The 17597-nt window shown below is 55.0% G+C and overlaps 1 protein-coding gene across 3 annotated transcripts in view; it reads left to right on the top strand.

Annotated features, from left to right (window-relative positions):
- The window catches only part of LOC137380451 (flap endonuclease 1-like), a 76801-nt gene that overhangs the window by 46118 nt on the left and 13086 nt on the right, over nucleotides 1-17597 (top strand). For all 3 annotated transcript variants that reach the window (XM_068052379.1, XM_068052377.1, XM_068052378.1), the window contains exons 7-8: nucleotides 4378-4514; nucleotides 15153-15213. In XM_068052379.1, coding sequence (XP_067908480.1) covers nucleotides 4378-4514; nucleotides 15153-15213 — 198 coding nt within the window. The remainder of the gene's footprint in view (nucleotides 1-4377; nucleotides 4515-15152; nucleotides 15214-17597) is intronic.

Raw genomic sequence — 17597 nt, 5'->3', positions numbered from 1 at the left:
CCTCAGTACTGCCCCTCCAACAGTGCAGCACTCCCTCAGTACTGCCCCTCCAACAGTGCAGCACTCCCTCAGTGCTGCCCCACCAACAGTGCAGCACTCCCTCAGTACTGACCCTCTGACAGTGCAGCACTCCCTCAGTACTGACCCTCTGACAGTGCAGCACTCCCTCAGTACTGACCCTCCAACACTGCAGCACTCCCTCAGTACTGACCCTTTGATAGTGCAGCGCTCCCTCAGTACTGACCCTCTGACAGTGCAGCACTCCCTCAGTACTGACCCTCCGACAGTGCAGCACTCCCTCAGTACTGACCCTCCGACAGTGCAGCACTCCCTCAGTACTGACCCTCCGACAGTGCAGCACTCCCTCAGTACTGACCCTCCGACAGTGCAGCACTCCCTCAGTACTGACCCTCCGACAGTGCAGCACTCCCTCAGTACTGACCCTCCGACAGTGCAGCACTCCCTCAGTACTGACCCTCCGACAGTGCAGCACTCCCTCAGTACTGATCCTCAGATAGTGCAGCACTCCCTCAGTACTGACCCTCCGACAGTGCAGCACTCCCTCAGTACTGACCCTCCGACAGTGCAGCACTCCCTCAGTACTGATCCTCAGATAGTGCAGCACTCCCTCAGTACTGAACCTTTGATAGTGCAGCACTATCTCAGTACTGAGCCTCACTAGCCTCACACAGCACTGTGGGAATGCTGCACTGTCAGAGGGTCCATACTGATGATAAGACATTAAACCAAGGCCCCGATGATTGACCTCCAACAGCCATCTTCCTTTGCACTGGGTATGACTGCAACCAGCGGAGAGTTTTCCCCCTGATTCCCATTGACTCCAGTTTTGCTAGGGCTCCTTGATGCCATATTCCGTCAGATGCTGCCTTGATGTCAAGGGCAGTCACTCTCACCTCACCTCTTGAGTTCAGCTCTTTTGTCCATGTTTGGACCAAGGCTGTAATGAGGTCAGGAGCTGAGTGGCCCTGGCGGAACCCAAACTGAGCGTCACTGAGCAGGTTATTGCTGTTTAATTGGTGCTTGATGGCACTTTTGACGACACCTTCCATCATTTGGCTGATGATTGGGAGTAGACTGATTGGGTGGTGTAAGATTTAGGTCTGAGAGTCACAGATACCCAAAGAAGGGGGTCGAGCTCATAATATGATTTTGAACGCAGTGGTTAGCACCGCAGCCTCACAGCTCCAGTGACCCGGGTTCAATTCTGGGTACTGACTGTGTGGAGTTTGCAAGTTCTCCCTGTGTCTGCATGGGTTTCCTCCGGGTGCTCCGGTTTCTTCCCACATGCCAAAGACTTGTAGGTTGATAGGTTAATTGGCCATTATAAATTGCTCCTAGTATAGGTAGGTGGTAGGGAAATATAGGGACAGGTGGGGATGTGATAGGAATATGGGATTAGTGTAGGATTAGTATAAATGGGTAGTTGATGGTCAGCACAGACTCGGTGGGCCGAAGGGCCTGGTACAGTGCTGTATCACTAAATAAAAATTAAAAAATAAAATAAATAGCTGTGGAGCCACCTCCTCCAGTTAGTTATAAAAGCAAAATACTGCAGATGCTGGAAATCTGAAATAAAAACAAGAAATGCTGGATCCACTCAGCAGATCTGGCAGCATCTGTGAAAAGAGAAGCAGAGTTAACGTTTCGGGTCGGTGACCCTTCTTCGGAACTGACAAATATTAAAAATGTCACAGGTTATAAGCCAAGTGAGGTGGGGGTGGGGCAAGAGATAACAAAGGAGGTCTAGATTGGACCAGACCACATATCTGACCAAAAGGTCATGGAGCAAAGGCAAACAATATGTTAATGGTGTGTTGAAAGACAAAGCATTAGTACAGAAAAGGTGTTAACGGTCTGAATATTGAACAGCAGCAAGTGCAAACATGAAAAAAAACAGTGGATAAGCAAACTGAACAAACTAGGATGAAATGAAATAAATGCAAAAAAAAAGGTTGTAAAAAATGTCAAAAAGAAGAAAAAAGAAAAAACAACTAAAAATGAAAGTAAAATGGGGGGCTGTCATGCTCTGAAATTATTGAACTCAATGTTCAGTCCGGCAGGCTGTAGTGTGCCTAATCGGTAGATGAGATGCTGTTCCTCGAGCTTGCGTTGATGTTCACTGGAACACTGCAGCAATCCCAGGACAGAGATGTGAGCATGAGAGAAAGGGGGTGGTGTTGAAATGGCCAGCAACCGGAAGCTCGGGGTCCTGCTTGCGGACTGAGCAGAGATGTTCCGCAAAGCAGTCACTCAGTCTGCGTTTGGTCTCCCCAATGTAGAGGAGACCACATTGTGAGCAGCGAATACAGTATACTACATTGAAAGAAGTACAAGTAAATCGCTGCTTCACCTGAAAGGAGTGTTTGGGGCCTGGGATAGTGAGGGGAGAGAGGAGGTTTGCCTTTGCTCCATGACCTTTTGGTCAGCTATGTGGCCTTGTCCAATCTGCACCTTCTCCTTTGTTATCTCTTGCCCCACCCCCACCTCATTTGCTTATAACCTGTGACATTTTTAATATTTGTCAGTTCCGAAGAAGGGTCACTGACCCGAAACGTTAACTCTGCTTCTCTTTTCACAGATGCTGCCAGACCTGCTGAGTAGTTCCAGCATTTCTTGCTTTTATTCCTCCAGTTAGTTATTTAATTGTCCACCACCATTCACGGCTGGATGTGGCAGGACTGCAGAGCTTAGATCTGATCCGTTGGTTATGGGATCGCTTAGCTCTGTCTATCGCATGCTGCTTACGCAGTTTGGCACACAGATAGTCCTGTGTTGTAGCTTCACCAGGCTGACACTTCATTTTGAGGTATGCCTGGTGCTGCTCCTGGCATGCCCTCCTGCAGTCTTCATTGAACCAGGGTTGGTCTCCCAGCTTGATGGTAATGGTAGAGTGGGGGATGCACCAGGCCATGAGGTTACAGATTGTAGTTGAGTACAATTCTGCTGCTGCTGATGGCCCACAGTGCCTCATGGGTGCCCAGTTTTGAGCTGCTAGATCTGTTCGAAATCTATCCCATTTAGCACGGTGATATTGTCACACAACATGATGGAGGGTATCCTCAATGTGAAGGCGGGACTTCGTCTCCACAAGGACTGTGCGGTGGTCACTCCTACCAATACTGTCATGGACAGATACATCTGCGGCAGGCAGATTGGTGAGGACAAGGTCAAGTATGTTTTTCCCTCTTGTTGATTCCCTCACCACCTGCCGCAGACCCAGTCTAGCAGCTATGTCCTTTAGGGCTCTGCCAGCTCGGTCAGTAGTGGTGCTACCGAGCCACTCTTGGTGATGGACATTGAAGTGCCCCTTGCAACTTACTAATTGTCATTTGTGGGATCTTGTTGTGTGCAGATTAGTTGATGCATTTCTTGCATGACCTGGGCTTAAAGGGTTAAAACATGAGGCCAATTTACATAATGTTCCCTTGTGTTGAGGAATGATCTAATTGAGGGGTTTAAGATAATTAAATGATTTGATAGGGTCGACAGGGAGAAACTATTTCTTCTGGTGGGGGGAGTCCAGAACAAGGGCTGTGGAAATCTGGAACTTTTTTGATTAGATTAGAGATACAGCACTGAAACAGGCCCTTCGGCCCACCGAGTCTGTGCCGAACATCAACCACCCATTTATACTAATCCTGCACTAATCCGATATTCCTACCAAACATCCCCACCTGTCCTGATATCTCCCTACCACCTACCTATACTAGTGACAATTTATAATGGCCAATTTACCTATCAACCTGCAAGTCTTTTGGCTTGTGGGAGGAAACCGGAGCACCCGGAGAAAACCCACGCAGACACAGGGAGAACTTGCAAACTCCACACAGGCAGTACCCGGAATCGAACCCGGGTCCCTGGAGCTGTGCGGCTGCGATGCTAACCACTGCGCCACTGCGCCACTTTCTCCCACAGAAAAATCAGTGGGTGCTGAGGATCAATTGGAGCTTTCAAGAGAGATATTGAACAAAGGCTTGAGGAGTTGAGATACAGATCAGCTGATCAGCTGTGAGCTCACTGAATGGTGGAACAGGCTTGAGGGGCTGAATGGCCTCCTTCTATTCCTGTGACAAGACAAACAAGAAACCAAAGGTGGTGAACAGTCTTTGTTTTTTGTTTGTGGGATGTGGGTGTCACTGGCCAGGCCAGCATTTATTGCCCATCCCAAATTGCCCTTGAGAAGGCGGTGGTGAGCTGCCTTCTTGAACCGCTGCATTCCATGTGGTGTCGGTACTGTCACCCAGAACCCGAGGGGATGGGGTCGGAGGTGAGGGGGTAAAGGTTGCACAGTTGAATGTTGGCGTGAGCTGTGGTTCTGCCAGACTCCCCGGTGATTCTGTGCTTTGCCGGTGACAGGCCCCCAGCGAAGCAGAGGCCACGTGTGCGGCACTGGTAAAGGCCGGGAAGGTTCACTGCACTGCCACTGAGGACATGGACGCTCTCCCGTTTGGATGTACCTTACTGGTCCGGAATGTCAACGCCAAGAAGGATGCGTGAGTTTGAAGTCAGCTGCCCGAACACGGGGGTGCTGAGGTGCCTCACGGTTATATACGGTCCGAACGCGATCCACTGTCATCCTACAGCAGAGTTACAGCGAGAATCAGGATGATGCTCCCAGGAGGAGAATTATATATTTCCTATCATACTTGTAAATGTATCCTGGGAGAGTCCTGGGGACAGTGTAGAGGGAGTTTTACTCTGTATCTAACCCCATTGTTATATTTTATTTTATTTTTTGAAGTTGGCCTTTATACCCCAGGCCCCTTTTATATATTTTTGCCGAGAGGTCCTTTATTCCTCAAGCCCCCTTTATATACATTTCAAAATAACTTTATTAAAAGAGAGACCTCCATCGGGGTTTCCCCTCGCCACCAGATGGCAACGCGGACCGCCAGGGCGTGTCCGGCCGGCTGACGAGGGCGAGGAAGTGGAGAGTGTGCAGGAGCAGCCCGTACAGGAAACCCCTCCGTGCCGATTGGAATGGCACGGAGGGCATTTCCGAGAGGCGGCTCGGGTTGTGCAGGTCCGGCTCCCGAGGAGGGTTTCGGGGCCTGGGTCCAATGAGCAGTTCCGGCCGAGCGGGGGTCAGCTCCGAACTCCTGAGCCCCCTCGCCACCCGCAGTGAGGGGCGTACCGGGGGCTTCAGCTACTCCTCCGCCCGCCGCTTCATCCCCAGAGTCGGCCGCCGGACAGCCGAGGCGCTCTCCTCCGCCGGCAGGGGAGCGCCCTGACTGGAGGCGACCATGTTCCAGACTCGGAATAGATCCCGGTAAAAGACAGGCAACTCCCTCAGAGAGGCGCGGCTAACAGACTCCACAGGGAGCTGCGTGTCGTCTTGAAGGCAGTGACACTGGCAGAACAAATACGTCGCCAGCGCACACCATCTAGGAGGACGCTCGACGTACAGGTATCTCTGCAGGGTCCGAAGGCGGAGAGTCGCAGCCTGGGTGCGGACGCACACCAGCGACTGACCACCCTCCTCAATCGGGAGACTCAGGACCGCGGCAAAGACCCAGTGTTTCCTCTTGCCCCAGAAGAAATCGATGAGTTTCTTCTGGATCTTGGTTGCGAATGCAGGGGGCGGGGCCAAAGTGACCAACCGGTACCACAACATGGAGGCCCCCAGTTGGTTTATGACCAGCGTTTGGCCCCTGTAGGAAAGCACTCTGAGCAGTCCTGTCCAATGCCCCAGCCAAGTGGTGACTTTCGCCTCCAACTCCTGCCAGTTTGCCGGCCAGGCTTCCTCAGCGGGGCTAACATGGACTCCCAGATAGAGGAGGTGCGTGGTGCTCCACACAAAAGGTGTCAACTGCACTGGCAGGGAGTCCACCCGCCACTGGCCCACCAGGAGACCAGAACATTTCTCCCAATTGATCCTCGCGGAGGACGCAGCAGAAAAGGTCTGCTGGCAGTCGCGCATCCTCCGCAAGTCAACGGGATCTGTGACCGTGAGGAGCATGTCGTCGGCGTAAGCCGAGAGGACGACCTGCATGGTCGGCTCGCGCAGAGCCAATCCCGTCAACCTCCTGCGAAGCAGGCACAGGAAGGGCTCCACGCAGATAGTATACAATTGGCCGGACATGGGGCATCCCTGACGCACTCCTCTCCCAAAGCGAAGGGGCGCCGTCAAGGACCCGTTAACTTTGACCAGACACTCTGCGGCGGCGTATAAAAGTCGGACCCGGGCCACAAAATGTGGCCCGAGTCCGAAAGCGCGCAGAGTCCCGAAAAGGTATTCGTGATCCACGCTGTCGAACGCCTTCTCCTGATCGAGGGAGAGAAAGGCGACCGACTGACCAGTCCTCTGGGAAAGATGGATCAGGTCCCGGACCAGGTGGATGTTGTCCTGGATGGACCGGCCCGGGACCGTGAAGGACTGGTCGGGGTGGATCATGTGGGCCCGCACAGAGCCCAGGCGGGTAGACATAGCCCGGGCAAAGATCTTATAATCAGTGCTGAGGAGGGAGACCAGACGCCAGTTTTTAAGCAAATGGAAATCGCCCCTCTTTGGCAGCAGGACGATGACCGCCGTGCGTCACGAGAGGGGTGTCTCCACGGTTGCCAGGCTTTCCCCCAGGACCCGCGCGTAATCGTCCCCCAGGACGTCCCAGAACGCCCTGAGGAACTCCACGGTCAACCCATCCAGCCCTGGGGATTTGCCCCTTGAGAGCTGGTGGAGGGCACCAGTCAGCTCCGCCAACGTGAGCGGAGCCTCCAATCATTCGGCGCCCTCCGGGCTGACCTGCGGCATGTCCTCCCACAAAACTCTGCGCACATCCTCGCTGGACAGATCCGGAGAGAACAACGCACTGTAATAAGTACGGACCAGGAGGCCCATTCCCTCCGGATCCGTGATGGAGGATCCGTCGTCGGCCAGCAGCTCAACGAGCTGCTTACGGACCCCCCCGCCATTTTTCCAGCGAGTAGAAGAAGGGTGAGGCGCGGTCCAAATCCTCCAGGATCTGGATCTGCGACCTCACGTACGCGCCTCGGGAGCCTATGAGCTGCAGGTCCCTCAGCGCGCCCTTCTTCTCTTTGTATGCCTGCCACAGGGCCGGGTCCACGACGGCATGACCGAGGCGGGACTCCAAGTCGAGCACCTCCCTCTCTAGGCGCACGATCTCGGCTTCCCGCCTCTTGGTCGACCCCTTCGCATACTCCTGACAGAAGTGTCTTGCCCACATCCCATCATAGCCTCAAGGAGGGAAGCCCCCCTCCTTCCTTCTCCAGTCGGCCCAGTATCAACGGAACGTGTCCCGGAATCGCTCGTACTCCAGCAGCCGGTTGTTAAAGTGCCAGTACGCGGACCCTGCCCGCGTGCGGAGCGGAGTGAACTCCGCCCACACCAGGTTTTGGTCCGAGCACGGCACCAGCCGCATGGAGGCCGCCGAGACGCGGGAAAATACACCTCCAAAATTTAGAGGCGGTCGATTCGGGACCCTCCTCCTCCAGACCTCTGAAGTCGAGATCGAGATACCGCCAGACGTCCACCAAGTCGAGGGTGCTGATCAGTCCCCTCAACTTCTCCACCGATGCTTGGCCACCCTGGGGACCGGAGCGATCCCCCACCTTGAGGGTACAGTTAAAATCCCCCCCGAGGATGATGCACTCGCCGCTATCGATGGAGCTCAAGAGAGCGGACACATCTTCAAAGAAGCGCACTTGCAACGCGCCGGGCCTGGGCGCGTACACGTTCACAAAGTGGAGCGGCACGCTACCCAGGCGAACGGCGAGGTGGAGCAAGCGGCCCGGCACTGGCTCCTTGACCCCCATGATCTCCGGCTGAAAAGTTGGGGCCAACAAGATAGCCACCCCACTAGAAATAGGGGTAAGGTGAATCATGTAGACCCCAACCTGCCACTCCAGGACCAGGTGGCTTCGTCACCCGGAACGGTGTGGGTTTCCTGCAGAAAGCTCACCGCGTATCTCCCTTCCCTAAGGACTGAGAGATTGTGAAATCTGCAGTGAGACCCCCTGCTGCCGTTGATGTTGAGGCTGGCTATGGTTATCTTCATGTCAAAGATACTTAAAACCCGTCACCAACACTTCACTGTGAGGAGGGAGTGGAAGTGCACCTGGCCCTCCACTCCCCCAGCAACCCATTGAGGAACACATTAAAATGGCGCCTCTCAACCAGTTTCACGCCCGCGCGCTTGCCCGCTTTCTTGAGGGCAGCACGGACAGACTGATCAGCGCCAGATTCGACCAACGGTCGAGGGCCAGCTGAACTTTATCGCGGCAACCCCTACAAGCCGCGAGGAAATCCCGGAGTTCCGCCGTGGGGATGAGAGGAGACTCGGTGGGAGGCACGAGAGACTCCACCACCTCACTGGCGATGGAATCAAGATCATCCTCCGTGCCCCGCACCGAATCCCCATCCTCCTCCGGGTCGTCACCGCCAGCGGCCGACACACCGACCACACGCTGTGGGGGGGACGTCCCGGCCGCGCCAGCTGGACCCGCCTCCGTCACAATCCCACCCCCAGGATTGATGGCAGAGGAGTCCTCTCTGGGTTCTAGAATGGAACTGGAGCCTGTGGGTACCAGCGGTTCAGGACCCCACTCCACCTCCATCCCCAGGCCAATGAGCGGACCAGGGGAGACGGTAGTTCCCGACTCCAGAAATCCAGCCGGAGCCGAGACTGGAGGCAGAGTGAGGGGGCCATCTCCCGCTCCGCCAGCGCCCACAGACCCAGCAGTCCGGGACCAGAGGCAGAGAGAGGGGGCCATCTCCTGCCCCGCCAGCGCCCACAGACCCAGCAGTCCGGGACCGGAGGCCGAGAGAGGGGGCCATCTCCTGCCCTGCCAGCGCCCACAGACCCAGCAGTCCGGGACCGGAGGCAGAGAGAGGAGGCCATCTCCTGCCCCGCCAGCGCCCACAGACCCAGCAGACAGGGAATTACACAAATTGGCCTCTGGGTCAGCCACATCCTGGGTGGCAGTGTCAGGCAGCTGGTAGCGTTGACCCTCACAGGGCTCGTCCCCACCCAGGACACACGACCCAGTGGCAGATGGAATATTTTCACCGGGTGGGTCCACAGGCTCCCCCACCATGGGCGGTCCCCCCACCTCAGGAGTTGCCGAGATTACAGCGGCATCTCCCCCACTTCCGTTCCAAGGGGCAGAGAGTTCCCGCCCAGGGCTCAAGGCCCTCATTGTGCTGGTGGTGGGAGGAGCCTGAGGACTCGGGCCAGGTGATGGGCCCTGCAACTCACTGCCCTCTTCAGAGGAAGGACATCGCCCCCTCTTATTTCGGGAGTTGCGCAGAGGCCGAGAGACCTCCATCTCAGCAGAGGCCTCTGCTTCTCCCTCTGCGACCCCCTTGCCCAGGTTCTTTGGGCCCGAGCTCAGCCACGGGGCAGGTGAGCTCCCCTGGATCAATGTAGGGCTGAGCTCAGGCTCAGGAATTTTTTTCCGTGTCCACGGGGTGCGCCTTCAGATGTTTTGTTTTGCGCCGCGCCTTCCTTCCACCCGGACGGGACTCCACCTCCCCACCCGGAGGCCGTGAAGACCACAGCCTCCGGAACCGCCTGACCGGTGGTAGTTGCAGGTGTCGGAGGAGTAGGGGGAGGGGCAGCGATGCCAGCCTGGGCCACCGAGGTGGAGCTCTTCCGAACATGCCCCACCCCCTTGCATGCATGGCACCGCACCCCGTACAAGGTCCTGAAGACGTGGTAGACGGCCCCCTGGCACTCCACAATAAACTGGCCCTCTGTAACCTCCTCCTACGCCAGCTGCATAAAGAGCTGGCGGCGGAAGGAGTACACATGCTGGAGGCTGTTCTCCCAAAGACTGAGCGGGACTGGGGTAAGTCCTGTCTTTACTTCCCCCAAATGGTGCAGGTGGGGAAGGAGGAGCTCACCAGGAATGAAGGGCAGGACATTTGACAGAATGACCCTTTGTGCAGTGGCCTCCAGGGGGTCCACTGGCAGAAAGGTCCCGCCCACGGTGAGCCCCTTGCTCAGAGCCAGGGACACCGCCCGCTCGGTCTTCAGGAAAAACACTACCTTCCCGTACATTTTAGAGATAGCAACAGTGGCCAATGGGCCGACAACCTCGGCCATTGCTTTCACACATGCCTCTATAGTCATGTTCCGGTGGACGTAGCTCTTGACTCCATACTTAGATGTTCTCAGGGCAAAAGGTGATGGGGCAAGAGGAGCAGCTGCAGGAGCCGGGGCAGCGTACGTGTGGGAGGACCCCGCCACCGGTGAAGAAGGGCTTGCCATGGAGTCTAAGAGCCATGCCCACCCTTAACAAACAATGTCAATTGACTCAGTTGAAACAAAAAAATAAAAACTTGAAATAAAATGGTGTGGGAGCAGAGGAGGAGGATAGGGGTAGGAAGGTAAAAGAAAAGGGGAGGATAGGTAACTGAGTGGAGGAAGGGAGAGAAAGGCGATGAAGGATGTTTGCTCCAACTGCTCGTTGGAGGACCTTAATAACAGTCAATCCAAAACTATGAGTTGTCTTCCAGTTGGGGGAGGTTGCTTCGCCCGGGACGGATAGAGCCGCCCGGCACTCTCTTCTTCCGTTTTTCACAAAGAGTCTTCACCCGGGCAACTCCAGCTGTCCCGAACAGGCAGTCGGGGTGGGGAGGGAGCTCCCTGTGTGCAGGATGGAAATCGGCACCAATACAACGACAGGGAGAGCCGACTGGTTTTGGCAGCCCCACCCCTGAGTCTTCCGGCCTCTTCTCCCTCCCCCAAACAGTCCAAAGAGTCTTTCAGGTGCTCTAACACCCACCTCTCCAAAACGAATTGCGGCCTTCCTTGCTGGTTTCACTTGTCCTGTCTCTCTACACCCTGTAGTCTACACACTCTCCTCTCTCCACTCTGCAATCACCTCTCTCCGGTTACTCCACTCTCCACTCTGCAATCAAATCTCTTGGGTTACTCCACTCTCCAATCTCTCCTCTCTCCAATCTGCAATCACCTCTCTCAGGATACTCCACTCTTCACACTCTCCTCTCTCCACTCTGCAATCACCTCTCTCGGGTTACTCCACTCTCCTCTCTCCACTCTGCAATCACCTCTCTCGGGTTACTCCACTCTCCTCTCTCCACTCTGCAATCACCTCTCTCGGGTTACTCCACTCTCTGCTCTCTCCTCTTTCCACTCTGCAATCATATCTCTTGGGTTACTCCACTCTCCAATCTCTCCTCTCTCCAATCTGCAATCACCTCTCTCAGGATACTCCACTCTTCACACTCTCCTCTCTCCAATCTGCAATCACTTATCTCCGGTTACTCCACTCTGCACCCTCCCCTCTCTCCACTCTGCAATCATATCTCTTGGGTTACTCCACTCTCCACACTCTCCTCTCTCCACTCTGCAATCACCTCTCTCGGGTTACTTCACTCTCCACTCTCTCCTCTCTCCACTCTGCAATCACCTCTCTCGGGATACTCCACGCTCCACTCTCTCCACTTTCCAATATGCAATCACCTCTCTCGGGATACTCCACTCTCCACTCTCTCCACTTTCCAATATGCAATCACCTCTCTCGGGTTACTCCACTCTCTCCTCTCTCCACTCTGCATCACCTCTCTCGGGATACTCCACTCTCGACTCTCTCCTCTTTCCAATCTGCAATCACCTCTCTCAGGATACTCCACTCTTCACACTCTCCTCTCTCCAATCTGCAATCACTTATCTCCGGTTACTCCACTCTGCACCCTCCCCTCTCTCCACTCTGCAATCATATCTCTTGGGTTACTCCACTTACCACACTCTCCTCTCTCCACTCTGCAATCACCTCTCTCGGGTTACTTCACTCTCCACTCTCTCCTCTCTCCACTCTGCAATCACCTCTCTCGGGATACTCCACGCTCCACTCTCTCCACTTTCCAATATGCAATCACCTCTCTCGGGATACTCCACTCTCCACTCTCTCCACTTTCCAATATGCAATCACCTCTCTCGGGTTACTCCACTCTCTCCTCTCTCCACTCTGCATCACCTCTCTCGGGATACTCCACTCTCGACTCTCTCCTCTTTCCAATCTGCAATCACCTCTCTCAGGTTACTCCACTCTCCAATCTCTCCTCTCTCCAATCTGCAATCACCTCTCTCAGGATACTCCACTCTTCACACTCTCCTCTCTCCAATCTGAAATCACCTATCTCCGGTTACTCCACTCTCCTGACTCTCCTCTTTCCACTCTGCAATCACCTCTCTCGGGTTACTCCACTCTCCTCTCTCCACTCTGCAATCACCTCTCTCGGGTTACTCCACTCTCTGCTCTCTCCTCTTTCCACTCTGCAATCATATCTCTTGGGTTACTCCACTCTCCAATCTCTCCTCTCTCCAATCTGCAATCACCTCTCTCAGGATACTCCACTCTTCACACTCTCCTCTCTCCAATCTGCAATCACTTATCTCCAGTTACTCCACTCTGCACCCTCCCCTCTCTCCACTCTGCAATCATATCTCTTGGGTTACTCCACTCTCCACACTCTCCTCTCTCCACTCTGCAATCACCTCTCTCGGGTTACTTCACTCTCCACTCTCTCCTCTCTCCACTCTGCAATCACCTCTCTCGGGATACTCCACGCTCCACTCTCTCCACTTTCCAATATGCAATCACCTCTCTCGGGATACTCCACTCTCCACTCTCTCCACTTTCCAATATGCAATCACCTCTCTCGGGTTACTCCACTCTCTCCTCTCTCCACTCTGCATCACCTCTCTCGGGATACTCCACTCTCGACTCTCTCCTCTTTCCAATCTGCAATCACCTCTCTCAGGTTACTCCACTCTCCAATCTCTCCTCTCTCCAATCTGCAATCACCTCTCTCAGGATACTCCACTCTTCACACTCTCCTCTCTCCAATCTGAAATCACCTATCTCCGGTTACTCCACTCTCCTGACTCTCCTCTTTCCACTCTGCAATCACCTCTCTCCGGTTACTCCACACTCCACTGTCTCCTCTCTCCACTCAGCAATCACCTCTCTCGGGATACTCCACTCTCCACTCTCTCCACTTTCCAATCTGCAATCACCTCTCTCGTGTTACTCCACTCTTCACACTCTCCTCTATCCACAATGCAGTCATCTCTCTCGGGTTACTTCACTCCCCACACTCTCCTCTATCCACTCTGCAGTCATCTCTCTCGGGTTACTTCACTCCCCACACTCTCCGCTCTCCACTCTGCAGTCACCTCTCTCTGATTACTCCACTCTCCACCCTCTCCTCTCTCCAATCTGCAATCACCTGTCTCGGGTTACTCCACTCTCCACTCTCTCCTCTTTCCACTCTCCACACTCTCCTCTTTCCACTCAGCCACCACCTCTCTCGGGTTACTCCACTCTACACACTCTCCTCTCTCCACAATGCAGTCATCTCTCTCGGGTTACTTCACTCCCCACACTCTCCTCTCCCCACTCTGCAGTCACCTCTCTCGGGTTACTTCACTCCCCGCACTCTCCTCTCTCCACTCTGCAGTCACCTCTCTCGGGTTACTCCACTCTCCACTGTCTCCTCTCTCCACTCTGCAGTCACCTGTCTCGGGTTACTCCACTCTCCACTCCCTCCACTCTGCAATCACCCCTCTCGGGATACTCCACTCTCCACTCTCCACTCTCTCCTCTTTCCACTCTGTAATCACCTATCTCGGGATACTCCACTTTTCACACTCTCCTCTCTGCACTCTGCAATCACCTCTCTCCGGTTACTCCACTTTCCACTATCTCTTCTCTCCACTCTGCAGTCACTTCTCTCGGGATACTCCACTTTTCACACTCTCCTCTCTGCACTCTGCAATCACCTCTCTCGGATTACTCCACTCTGCACCCTCTCCTCTCTCCAATCTGCAGTCACCAGTCTCGGGTTACTCCACTCTCTCCTCTCTCCACTCTGCAATCACCTCTCTCGGGATACTCCACTTTTCACACTCTCCTCTCTCCACTCTGCAATCACCTCTCTCGGGATACTCCACTTTTCACACTCTCCTCTCTCCACTCTGCAATCACCTCTCTCGGGTTACTCCACTCTCCACTCTGTCCACTCTCCACTCTGCAATAACCTCTCATGCGTTACTCCACTCTCCACCCTCTCCTCTCTCCACTCAGCCACCACCTCTCTCCGGTTACTCCACTCGGCACACTCTCCTCTCTCCACTCTGCAGTCACCTCTCTCGGGTTACTCCACTCTCCTGACTCTCCTCTCTCCACTCTGCAATCACCTCTCTCCGGTTACTCCACTCTGCACTCTCTCCTCTCTCCACTCTGCAATCTCCGCTCTCCGGTTACTCCAGTCTCCACTCTCTCCTCTCTCCACTCTGCGATCACCTATCTCCGGTTACTCCACGCTCCACCCTCTCTTCTCTCCACTCTGCAATCACCTCTCTCGAGATACTCCACTCTTCACACTCCCCTCTCTCCACGCTGCGATCACCTATCTCCGGTTACTCCACTCTCCATACTCTCCTCTCTCCACAGTGGAGCCGGGTGGCGGGGAGATGGAGCAGTGGGGGAGAGATGGAGCGGGGGGGGGGGGGAGAGATGGAGCGGGGTGGGAGAGATGGAATGGGGGGGAGAGATGGAGGGGAGGGTGGGGATATGGAGCGGGTGGGAGAGCGATGGAGCGGGGGGAGAGAGATGGAGCGGACGGGGGGAGAGATGGAGCGGGGGTGGTGGAGATGGAGCGGTGGGGGGGAGATGGAGCGGTGGGGGGGAGATGGAGCGGGGGTGGTGGAGATGGTGTGGCGGGGAGAGATGGAGTGGGGTGGGGAGAGATGGAGTGGGTGGGGGGAGATGGAGCGGGGGGGTGGAGAGATGGAGCGGTGGGGGGGAGATGGAGCGGGGGGGTGGAGAGATGGAGCGGTGGGGGGGAGATGGAGTGGATGGGGGGAGATGGAGCGGGGGGGTGGAGAGATGGAGCGGTGGGGGGGAGATGGAGCGGGGGGGTGGAGAGATGGAGCGGTGGGGGGGAGATGGAGTGGGTGGGGGGAGATGGAGCGGGGGGGTGGAGAGATGGAGTGGGTGGGGGGAGATGGAGCGGGGGGGTGGAGAGATGGAGGGGGGTGGGGAGAGATGGAGGGGGGTGTGGAGGCTGAACAGAGAGGGCCTTCTGTCCATAAACATTCTGAGGTTCGAGTGATCTTGTGCTATTTTTCCCTCATTTATAGAAGGGTTGAAGAAATCTCTCTACCGGAAATCCTGAGAGCTCTGGACCTCACCCAGGAGCAGGTTTGTAAATGTCTAAATCACCACATTCTCAGTTAGCTTCGGACCTTTGACCATCCGTCTAGCTTCTAATGCCATCCACCATTGACCCTGGGCTGTAGGGGTGGGGGTGATGGGGAGGGGGTGTAGGTGAATCAGACGAGAAACCCAGGACCGAGTCCTGGGCCAGGACATTGCCAAGGTTATCTCAAGAGAGCTGGAACACAAAGGGGTGAAGGTTGTACAGTGCCGGTCAGACTCCATCCGGAGTGACTGTGTTCAGTTCCGGTCAGACTCCATCCGGAGTAACTGTGTTCAGTTCCGGTCAGACTCCATCCGGAGTGACTGTGTTCAGTTCCGGTCAGACTCCATCCGGAGTAACTGTGTTCAGTTCCGGTCAGACTCCATCCGGAGTGACTGTGTTCAGTTCCGGTCAGACTCCATCCGGAGTAACTGTGTTCAGTTCCGGTCAGACTCCATCCGGAGTGACTGTGTTCAGTTCCGGTCAGACTCCATCCGGAGTAACTGTGTTCAGTTCCGGTCAGACTCCATCCGGAGTGACTGTGTTCAGTTCCGGTCAGACTCCATCCGGAGTGACTGTGTTCAGTTCCGGTCAGACTCCATCCGGAGTAACTGTGTTCAGTTCCGGTCAGACTCCATCCGGAGTGACTGTGTTCAGTTCCGGTCAGACTCCATCCGGAGTAACTGTGTTCAGTTCCGGTCAGACTCCATCCGGAGTGACTGTGTTCAGTTCCAGTCAGACTCCATCCGGAGTAACTGTGTTCAGTTCCGGTCAGACTCCATCCGGAGTAACTGTGTTCAGTTCCGGTCAGACTCCATCCGGAGTGACTGTGTTCAGTTCCGGTCAGACACCATCCGGAGTGACTGTGTTCAGTTCCGGTCAGACTCCATCCGGAGTGACTGTGTTCAGTTCCGGTCAGACTCCATCCGGAGTGACTGTGTTCAGTTCCGGTCAGACTCCATCCGGAGTGACTGTGTTCAGTTCCGGTCAGACTCCATCCGGAGTGACTGTGTTCAGTTCCGGTCAGACTCCATCCGGAGTGACTGTGTTCAGTTCCGGTCAGACTCCATCCGGAGTGACTGTGTTCAGTTCCGGTCAGACTCCATCCGGAGTGACTGTGTTCAGTTCCGGTCAGACTCCATCCGGAGTGACTGTGTTCAGTTCCGGTCAGACTCCATCCGGAGTGACTGTGTTCAGTTCCGGTCAGACTCCATCCGGAGTGACTGTGTTCAGTTCCGATCAGACTCCATCCGGAGTGACTGTGTTCAGTTCCGGTCAGACTCCATCCGGAGTGACTGTGTTCAGTTCCGGTCAGACTCCATCCGGAGTGACTGTGTTCAGTTCCGGTCAGACTCCATCCGGAGTGACTGTGTTCAGTTCCGGTCAGACTCCATCCGGAGTGACTGTGTTCAGTTCCGGTCAGACTCCATCCGGAGTGACTGTGTTCAGTTCCGGTCAGACTCCATCCGGAGTAACTGTGTTCAGTTCTGGTCAGACTCCATCCGGAGTGACTGTGTTCAGTGCCGGTCAGACTCCATCCGGAGTGACTGTGTTCAGTTCCGGTCAGACTCCATCCGGAGTGACTGTGTTCAGTTCCGGTCAGACTCCATCCGGAGTGACTGTGTTCAGTTCCGGTCAGACTCCATCCGGAGTGACTGTGTTCAGTTCCGGTCAGACTCCATCCGGAGTGACTGTGTTCAGTTCCGGTCAGACTCCATCCGGAGTGACTGTGTTCAGTTCCGGTCAGACTCCATCCGGAGTGACTGTGTTCAGTTCCGGTCAGACTCCATCCGGAGTGACTGTGTTCAGTTCCGGTCAGACTCCATCCGGAGTGACTGTGTTCAGTTCCGGTCAGACTCCATCCGGAGTAACTGTGTTCAGTTCCGGTCAGACTCCATCCGGAGTAACTGTGTTCAGTTCCGGTCAGACTCCATCCGGAGTTACTGTGTTCAGTTCCGGTCAGACTCCATCCGGAGTAACTGTGTTCCGTTCCGGTCAGACTCCATCCGGAGTTCTGGGCCTCGCTGCTCAGGAAGGATATACTGGCCTTGGAGAGGGGGCATCACAGATTGACCAGAATGATCCCGGGGTTAAAAGGGTTAAATTATATAAACGTTGCACAGACTGTGCTTGTATTTCCGAGTATAGACGATTAAGGGGTGATTTAAACGAGGGGTTTAAGATGATAAACTATTTCCTCTGGTGGGGGAGTTCTGAACAAGGGCCTGGGCCTATCAGAGCTGGGATTCTCTCTGGTGTCCTGACCAACAAATATCATTGAAGACAGATATTCTGGCCATTTAGTTTAGTGATACAGCACTGAAACAGGCCCTTCGGCCCACCGAGTCTGTGCCGACCATTAACCACCCATTTATACTAATTCCTA

Source organism: Heterodontus francisci, chromosome 2 (genome assembly GCF_036365525.1).
Source record: "Heterodontus francisci isolate sHetFra1 chromosome 2, sHetFra1.hap1, whole genome shotgun sequence".
Lineage (NCBI taxonomy): Eukaryota > Metazoa > Chordata > Chondrichthyes > Heterodontiformes > Heterodontidae > Heterodontus > Heterodontus francisci.
Note: the sequence above shows the minus strand (reverse complement) of the source record. Positions and strands in the feature narration are given on the sequence as shown.